The following is a 10,413-nucleotide window of genomic DNA, read 5'->3' on the forward strand; positions in this document are numbered from 1 at the left end:
TAGTTAATATTGTAATAAAATTATATATTTATTATTTATCAAAATAGTAGACAACTAACAAAGTTGAAAACTTTCAAACTTATATTCTTAAATTTTCAATGATACGGTTTGGTTTAATTTACTAAGCTAAATCTATCTCAAGCTAATTATTAAAAATTCATAACAAAATTTTCTTAATACCCCCTTGTTGTATAGATATAATATGATATGATTTGTTCGTATTTCCATTTCTCTCATCATTATTTTTTAGTTTTCTATCTATGTTTTCATCTTGATCTTTGTGTATTGCTATCAAGTCTACATAACTTTTATAAAATTTTCAGTAAAAATTGTAGGCAACATTTGCAATTTGTTAGGTTTTTTTTTGTCCTATAAAACTTATATATATTTTGTTATGTCATAACATAGAATCATAAGTGCTACATATTATCGTATGCTTTTATAAATTAAATTTCAAAAAAATAAAATAAAAAATCGTTTAAGCGTCTAAACCAATCTAGTTTAATTAAGTTTTAATTAGTTTGATTTGACATAACAATATGGATAGATTGGTTTATAAAATCGTACATATTGATTTGGTAGAGACTTTAGGCTAAAATCGTCTAAACCAAACCATGTACATCCTTAGTTGACAATTGTTGAATAAAGAAAAAAGCTAACTACACTCTAAATCTAAAATTTCTGAAATACTTTATCAGTTGAAATTTTGAATACCGATTCATTACGAATGATTTATAAATTATAATTGATACGTATGAATTGTAGAATGACGTCTAAACTGGAACACATGGAAAACAAAGTTTGATTTACGTTATCAAATTATATATTTGGAATATAAAATAGTTATATCGTGACATCATTATTGAGTTGGTAAAGACATGCATGATTTTCGATCACCCCAACTTGAAATATCAGATATGTACTTGAGGTTGGTGGGCTGGGTTGGTGAAAAAGGACACCATGGTCTTTTAAACTCACCAAACATCACGTTGCGGTTTTTTTGCTCAACAACTTCGATATTATACAATTTACAAGAGATGAAGTCAATATTTTCTTAATTGGCTATGCATTTCAACGGAGACGAATCATACACCATTTCCTTTTTCATGTTATGGTGTTACATATTATCTTAAAACATGGTTAATAGTATACAACTTTAAAAAATAATATACAAGTCATTATTTATATCAAAACTCGCTGACTCTAATCTCTCTTTCAACTTAAAATTTTTTACAATAGTCCCATTTTTACCTTTCAACCATACATACATATTATGATTGATCGGATGTTGGGTATTGTAAAACAAGTATTAAAGTAAAACAAATAAGACAAGATTTTGACCCTTTGATGATGATTAAATTGATGCATGTAGATTCACAAAACAATTGATGCCGGATGATTTTCATGATGCACGATGATGTTTAGTGAAGAAAAATCTATTATTTTATTTGTTTTACTTTAATACTTGCTCTATTTTACCTAAAATTTATATATATATATATGTTATATATATATTAAAACAATTGTTAACCGAATGATTCTAAAGCATCCTCGACTTAAAACTATTTTATAACATTGCCACATAAGCTTTACTCTTATGTGGAATTTCTATAAATTTTTTACCAATAATTTAATTATAAAAAAAATGAAATAAAACTAAAAACTCAAGATACTATCTAACGTTTGATATTTTTTGTTTTAGGCAAATATTTTGTTTCCCTACTCTAATTATATTAATATTAATTTAATATTAATCATATAATTAGGAATGCGGTGTTACCTACTCAATGATACATAATTTTTCACTTATTCAATTCATTGTAATTTTAATTTGGTTTTTAATTATTTTTTAAAGTTTTTCATTTTTTACGAGTTTTATTATTTTGTGATGTAAACTTCATTAAAGTACTTTATTTCAATGAGTATGATGAAATTCCAATGGATTATATGTCAGTTTTCAAAAAATAATAGATTGTTATGATCTTACATTACATTACAATTTAGTTTAATTTTATGTTTATTAATATTGCGTGGATGTAGTATAATATGTGTTATATTAAATAATAATAATTACAATTACTTATTAATCAATTAATAGTTAAATAATAACCGTTATACTTTGAATTTATATATTTCAATATATACAAACATTTCCATTAACGATAAATATAGATTTATGTATATATGCTTCAAATACAAGTTATAAATGTTAAAATTTATTATTTATACTCATATAATATAACTAAACAATATGAACAACTTTTTTAAACAACCGCACATCGTGCGGGTAAAAGACCTAGTATATATATATATATTGTTTTAGTAATAAACTTTCAAATGTACTAGCACGTTACCCGCGCAATGCGGCGGTAATCGTGACAGGGACGGTGTGGTGGTGGAGGCGACGTCGAGTGGTGTGAATAATTGATCTAAATGGTTAATGAAAAATATATTGAAAAAAATAATGGATTGGTAGTGTATATTAATAATTAATGTTAGGGGATAGTGTATATGAAAATATTTTAAGGGGTGCTAAGTGAAAATATTACATATTTTCAACACTTTCATAAATAAAAATGACTATTTCTTTTATAATATACTATAGATATCATTATAGGTAATAAACTTTCATGAGTTATAATGTTGTTACAAGTTGTAAACTTTCAAATTCGTTGCTATATAAAGAATATCGTGTTACACATCAACCATATAAGTAAAGTAGATCTTGAAAAGAAAATTGTAAAATTAGGATATTTATACTAAGACATTTGAAATGTACCGAGAGAATATAAAATCGCCATATGAAAGTTACATCTTGTTGTGTATACGACGGGAAGACTATTTCGCATTTGAGCAATACTAGAGTTACAAACCAATTATAAATAAAGTTTTTATAAACTCATATCTAACCAATCAAATTAAAATGAAGAAAAAGAAAATAACTTAACATTTACACATCATTTTGTAAAAAAATAATAATTTGCATGCACATTTCTCTTCGGAGTTAGTATGTCCTCATTGGTTGAATCCCACCAACCAACTACTAAGTCTACGACATTGGACTTTCTTCCTTCACTCCTCTATATCTCCACTTCCACTTATTTGTCATGAATTTCCCGATGGCTATAGCATGAACTCCACATGACCACATCTACAATTATAATACTATTATTTGTAATCATGATTAAAGTTGTTTGGCGATTAAAAGAATGGATTAAAAGAATGGAGGGAGGGGGCAAATTTTACGAACTTTGATCATAATTTTTTTATTTATGTTATACATTATTTGATGAAAGATATGATTTGATTGTGTTTTAGATATGTGTTTCATTGATATAACTTTCATCAACTATCATGTAACTCAAATAAAAAAATTTATGGTCAAAGTTAGTAAAATCTGACTTTGAAATTTAAAAAGTGGACAAGTTTAAAAAGACGGAGGGGGTATTACATTTAGAGCCCTGTTATCTACAGTAAAGCAACTAGGCAGGCTGCTCAATCAGCAGCGTGCTTGCCTGCTTGAATTTTATTTTACTTTTTAAATCCGTTTCACTTTTTGCAATACCATTTTCGTTTGTTCTACTTTTCGCACGAAAGTTTCGTTTTATTTACCTTTTGTACTTTTAGTTTTCTAACTTTTGTCATGAAAGTTTCATTCGCTTACTTTTTACAACATAACTTTTTTTTTTTAACTTTTGTCAACAATTTTTATTTTTATTTTTTAGTTTTTGTCTCAAAAGCTTCATTTTACTTTGTTTTTGCACATAACTTTGAGTTTGCGCCACATAACTTTTATTGTTCTACTTTTGTCAACGAAGTTTCATTTTCTTAACCTTATAGCTTTAAGTATTTCAAGTTCAGTCATCAAAGTTTCATTTTTTTAAAATTTTTACCATATAACTTTAAGTTTTCGTGACATAACTTTCAATTTTGTAACTTTTGTCATGAAAGTTCATTTTCCTTACTTTTCACCACATAACTTTTAGATTTTTTTTTTTTGTCAACAAAGTTTCATATTCTTAACTTTTTACCACATAATTAAAATTTTCAACTTTAACCACCAAAGTTTCATTTTTTTTACTTTTTACCACATAACTTTTCAAATTTTAACTTTTGCCACGCAAGATTCATTTTATATAACTTTTACCGCATGTGTAGATGTTACGTATTGTCTCCCGGGGCAATGCTCGGGAACAAAATGTTGGAATAAACATGATTCGTATAGTATAAATAATGAAAATATGATAGAAAGTAAACGTATCCGTTGATCCTGTAAGATGATTAAGCATACTTGTCATTGATGTTGGGTTCCCAAAACAAGGTGATGGATTAATAATGGGAGCGAAGAATTCGGCTATGATTAGAGCTGAAATTAGGAAGAGAAAAACACACACAAGAAATTGAGATGGAAGATTAGGAGATTAAAATGAAGCATATGAGTCTATTTATAATAAGAGAACTTACAGTTTTAACCCTGGTGTTTAATGTGTGTGTTATTAGTCCCTGAAATTCCGATCACCTAAAAGAAAACCCTATAGTATGTCTTTAAGAATATATACGTCCATCGAATATTTTCTAAGCATAAGGATTTAGGTTATCGTCAAATATCATATTAGGAATGATAAATGATCAGTAATAATCACAATTAACGTGGTTCCAACACAAAAAACTAGTTTTATATAAATAGAGACGAAGTCAAGAATTTAAAGTTAGAGGCAAGGTCAAAAACTTATACTGGACTAGTCTGGCTGTTTAATGGGGAGAGACCGATTAAAAAGTCATTTTGGTAAAATCCAATGTTATAAAACTTACATAAAAAAATTGTGCTTATCAAGGAAATCGACCATCCATCCTCTAACCTTGTATTAGTACTTGTTTTAAATATGAAATAAGAGAATTACAAGCTTAGATAATATTTGGTAATTTCTTAATTAAAAAGTTATAACTTTATTTTAATTGCTTTAATTTATTAAGTCAATCAAATATGCTTGTTTCTTAATTTAATTAAAAAAAAATTATATTTACTTAACTTATATAGACATTACGTATTCATTTAGTGATTTTTTCATTCAGTCATTTAATGTAGTCATTTTACTTGTAGAATTCATTAACAAAATCTCATTAATCTCTACTCCCTTATAAAGTAAAAGACCTTTTTTATTTTTAGTAAGTTCTGTCTTTAAATTACCAGAATTGCCCTTGACATTTTATATTAAAATTCCACTATCTTCTTTACATCAACATGCACCACTTAACCAACCAATATATATATATATATATAGGTTAAACTAGGAAATAAGTACCTTGTTATTGGAACTAATGTTATACCTGACTTTTGACCGGGTTAACACCGAAACGTAGACTCAAACTTGTGCTAAAAAAATACTTGAATATGTCAATTATTACTATCATACTAAAACAATGTATGGTTAAACAATACATCGTAAATCTTATAATAAAAAACTTTGGTTGGGAAAAATGAGACAAAATGAAGCAAGTAAAAACCTTAAAAGTAAAAGCAACAAGACCTAAAACTTTATTACCATAAATCTTAAAACACAAAATTTTAATGGGGAAATACAAAAGTATACCCTTAGTCGGGATAAAGATAAAAAGTTAAAATGTTTCATGGAGAAATTGTAAAAACAAAGAAGTCAATTACAAAAATTAAAACCTTTGTGAGGAACATAAACAAAAAATTACAAAATTTGGTGATAAAAATGAAGAAGCCCGGAGTGTGAAAAATAAAATGTTTAATGGTCAAAATGTTAAAGGGCATAACTCCACTATTAACCCAAAATCTTTTTAGTAATTAGGATATAATTTAAAAATCTACAATTCATAATGAACTCTACATTATGAAGAAATCTTAAACCTAAAAAGGACTGATAATTTCTATATATAGAGAGAAAAAAACCAAGAGAAAATAAAGTGTCTATGACCTAGCACAAATTTTATGATGAAGAAAAGGACCAAGTTAATTTGAGGGTGTTTGGATTGCTTGGAAGGTAGTTTTAGCTCAAATGAAATACGGTTAAGTCACTGGATAAACAACGTATTTTTTTTTATTTATATGGTTGCCCAATGAACTGGATTATTGATGTGTATCACCCATATACTTTTCAAATTTTTACATGGTTGACCAATTGCTGACCTGATGACCTGCTATAACAGGTTAATCTCTATTTAAATGGTTGCCCATTGAACTGGATGACTAATGTACTTTCCCTCATTTATATGGTTGCTCATTGAAATGAATTATTAATATACATCACCCACATACTTATCTATTTTTTACATGGTTGACCAAATGTCGACCTGATGACTTACAATAACAAGTTAATCTCTATTTTTATTTTTTCAGAAATTTAAAAATCCAGCAATCAACTCAATCCGTTATGACTCGTACTCTAGGATTTCACTCTTCTTTTTGATCAATAATAACCCGCCTGAAAATATTTTAAAGTCTAGTATCACCCAAATTTCTGAAACTGATAACCCAGTATGACCTAGTTTATGGACGTTTGGTTCAATTTGAAACGAAAGAACATGGTTGCCGGAATTTTTATCGGAATTTTTGTCTGGAAAATTGATTAAGATGATGAAGATAATTTCTGGAAAAATAAAAAGTAAGTATAGAGTTTAACTTGTTATTGTAGGTCATCAGGTCTATATTTGGTCAACCAAGTAAAAAATAGAAAAATATGTTGGTAATATATACTAATAATCCAGTTCAATGGGCAACCATGTAAATGAGGCAAAGTACATTAGTCAATTCGTTCAATGAGCAACCATGCAAATAGAGATTAACCTGTTATAGCAGGTCATCAGGTCAGCAGTTGGTCAACCATGTAAAAAATTGAAAAGTATATGGGTGATACACATCAATAATCCAGTTCAATGAGCAACCATGTAAATGAAGGAAAGTACATTGTTCATCCAGTGATTTAACCTAATGAAATAAAAGTATATCAATTATGAGCGGAACTTGTGGAAACCTTCCTGATAGAGAGGTTTTATTTTGAGCCTTTTATCCATTTTCATTGTGAAATATTTTAGAAATAGGTTTTCTTTGCATTCATTCTTTTGCTTTTGTTTTGTACAAGTTGATCCATGGGTTTGCCAATGAGTTGGTGGTCTATTGGTAAGGTCTTTGACTATGGGAAAATCCATCAGGGTTTGAATCTCACTTCTGACATTTTGTAGGAGTGGATTATTAGGGGGGTTTTTGAGAAACCTGGGTTTTATCCCAGGCATACGTGGTTCGAGCACCGCATACTGCCCATTGGATGTCACTGTGGTGTTTCGAATGCTAACTGATAACTCCTAACTCGCTGTTAAAAAAAAGTTGATCCATGGGTTTGAGTTCGTTTAGCATAAAGTTTTGATACGCCAATATTTGTTATTACATGTTTCCGTTGGCCTTATTGGTACCGTTATATTGAAATTTAATGGGAAAAAAATACATTATACATTAGTACTTTTGAAATATCTATCAATAATTGTTGGAAAGTAATATTAGTACCACTTACTTTGATAAAATTACCACAACTGTGCAATACTTGTTTCTATAGTCAACTATAAAACTTATACGTTGTGATATATACATCAAAAATCGTGGTACGAATATTATTTTTCATAATTATTAAGGAAACTATGTGTATTAGTAATTATAATCTTGTCCATTAATTTATGTTTTAGATTTAATATTCTTTCTATTTTTATGTATCGTATACCATATAAAACCTTTTATCTCTAATCGTTCAGCAAAGGTGGCGAGCGATTGGAAGGAGTGGTGTAATTTCAATGTTATATGGTAACTGTTTTGGTGTTTTTATGTTATCTTTTACAATGGTGTATTATGTTCTTCTAGCAACTTGCTAGCATGAAATAAAACCATTCTTTGTTGTTCTTTTTATCCATTTAATAATATTAAAAATTAAAAAGTAATTTATATCACAATAATAATAACTTAATTTAACCTGCAGGAACCAAAAAATCATGTTGGGATGGCAACACGTTACCGACATATAATCGAATCTGAGAAGGTGAGATCCACGCGCTGTTGTCACATGCCAACTACTCTTCATAAATCATCATGAAACCTTAAAAAATTGGCAAAACACAAAACCACGATCTTCCAATTAAATTGAATCATATATAAACAAGATATGTTTATATTTTAATTTTCATTGTAAGTGTTTGAAAATTACAACTTGCAACAAAATCTTTAGATATGATGATATTACAGGGTGGGCAATGTTAAACAAAACGAAGATTGAGCTACTTTTAGCAAAATATCGGATTTAACTCATGTCAGGACACAAGGAGTCATGTAGCCTAAAAATTCAACTCTTTCAAATCCCACCAATCACATCTCTTCAACTCATTTTTAACTCTCTCAACCAACCCTCCCAGCATGGATGGAACTTATAAGGGACGAGAAGGAAGGATCTTAGTTGTAACTACAAAATTTACATAAGAAAGTTTTAAAAAGTCAATATATAATAACTTAATCAAAGTATTTAGTGATAGTGGTGCGCATTTGATACACGTAAACAACCAAATTTGTTTATAAAGGAAAAAGTAAGCTTAAATTGTTTAATGTTTTATAATATTAACAATCTTAAGTTTTTAAGTGTATATTAGTTTATACGTAATCATATGATAAAATATCTAAAAGTTTCTCCCTTTTATTAGTTTGAAGAACTTAGGGTTCAATCCTCATTAACAACCAAATGAAATATGATTTTTTTTAATAACATTATCTTTATCTTTAAAAATGGATCTTTCTCAAATGGTATTTTACTCATTTCTCATAGAAGATAGGATAACTGTATCTCGATGTTAGTATAACAGCCCCCCTTAAAAAGATGGTCAAGTTCCGTCACTGCCTCCCAACTTATTTCTTTAGGCATTCATCACTTTCTCCACTCTCTCCAAATTTTTTATTTTCTTTTTCATTTAATTTAATAAAACATTTTATAATATAAATTTAAAACATTTTATTAAAATAAAATAAATTAACAAACATTTTATTAAACATTACATAACCATAAACTTAATTTAAAAACAACATAAACATAATTTAAAAAATACATAAACTAAATAGAGACACCTAAATCAATGCCTCAATTGGTGGTGGCTGCGCATGTGGGTCGTCAAGGTATGCTAAATCCAAACCCGATACGTGCGTTGTCAGATCATACCATTGGCGATGATGGACTTCTTCGTCATGTAACTCCCTCGGCACGTTCCGGTCATAAACAATAGGGGCGGGTGGATCCATAATACGAACCGGTGATATTGCCCTCCCGTCGTCTTTTATTATCATGTTGTGCAATATACTACATGTAGTGACGATCTTCCCAATCTTCTCCTTTGTAGTGAACCGGAGGGGACGCTCCAAAATCTTCCATTTCCCTTTAAGAACACCAAAAGCCCGTTCAACATCCTTTCTTGCCGCCTCTTGGAGTCTTTTGAACTTCTTCTCATCCTCTTCGACTGGATGGGGATATGCCTTAACAAACGTAGACCACCTAGGATATATTCCATCGGTAAGGTAATATCCACGCTTGTAATTTCGTTCATTTACGGTAAATAAACTGTCTGGTGCGGTTCCATTACAATGGGAATTAAACAATGGCGACTGAATCAAAACGTTAACATCGTTGTTTGATCTAGCGGGACCAAAAAACGAATGCCAAATCCACAGGTCGTAAGAAGCAACACACTCAATCATAATAGTCGGCATCTTATGATCACCCCTCGTGTATTGCCCTTTTAAGTATTTAGGACACTTAGCCCATTCGATGTGTGTACAATCAAGACTACCAAGCATTCCTGGAATGTGGTGTCTTTCTTCATGCGCTTGTGTGATGAGAGCAACATCGTGAGATGTCGGCTTGCGTAAAAACTCTGGCTTGTATAAACCAATGACCACATCACAAAAATATTCGATGCTCTCACGTGATGTTCTTTCCGCAATGCATAAATACTCATCAAACGCGTCTGGTGGTTCACCCGTGGACAATTGTTTGATCGCCGATGTGCATTTTTGTAGAGCCGTGAAACTTCTTCTTCCCCGAGCATCATATCGTGTTTGAAAGTACTCGAACCTAGTTACCTAGCTTCAATATCATTAACAATCTTCAAAAATAACATTTTGCTCATGCGGAAACGATGGCGGAAAAATGGCTCGTCGAATTTGGAGTCTCCAACAAAGTAGTCGCGCATTAGCCTATCGTGCGCGTCTACCCGATCTCGGTAGATGTACCTACGGGTGTTGGTAGAGCTTCCGGTGTTTTCGTACGCGTCTAAAACTGTTTGGAAAAATTGAAAAGTGCTCCCGTTTGATGAGTCGGAAAGAGAAGGGGGAACGCAATACGAAGACGAGTCGGAAGATGAATCCAT

General features: G+C 30.0%; 1 protein-coding gene across 1 annotated transcript; it reads right to left on the reverse strand.

Annotated features, from left to right (window-relative positions):
• Window positions 1-9,118: 9,118 nt before the first annotated feature.
• LOC122604388 lies at window positions 9,119-10,413 on the reverse strand. Its single transcript, XM_043777282.1, has 2 exons — window positions 10,163-10,413; window positions 9,119-10,118 (listed from the first exon to the last, which is right to left on the reverse strand). The coding sequence occupies exons 1-2, from the start codon at window positions 10,411-10,413 to the stop codon at window positions 9,119-9,121; spliced, it is 1,251 nt and encodes a 416-aa protein (XP_043633217.1).

The sequence above is a fragment of the Erigeron canadensis genome, chromosome 6 (genome assembly GCF_010389155.1).
Source record: "Erigeron canadensis isolate Cc75 chromosome 6, C_canadensis_v1, whole genome shotgun sequence".
In the NCBI taxonomy this organism is placed as follows: Eukaryota; Viridiplantae; Streptophyta; class Magnoliopsida; order Asterales; family Asteraceae; genus Erigeron; species Erigeron canadensis.

Bases quoted from the DNA above. Each gene is read 5' to 3' on its own strand.
- LOC122604388 (XM_043777282.1), bottom strand. From the start codon at position 10,413: ATGGATTCATCTTCCGACTCGTCTTCGTATTGCGTTCCCCCTTCTCTT. The intron at 10,119-10,162 runs GTTATTTTTGAA...CTAGGTAACTAG, and splicing joins CGTTTCCGCATGAGCAAAAT to GTTCGAGTACTTTCAAACAC.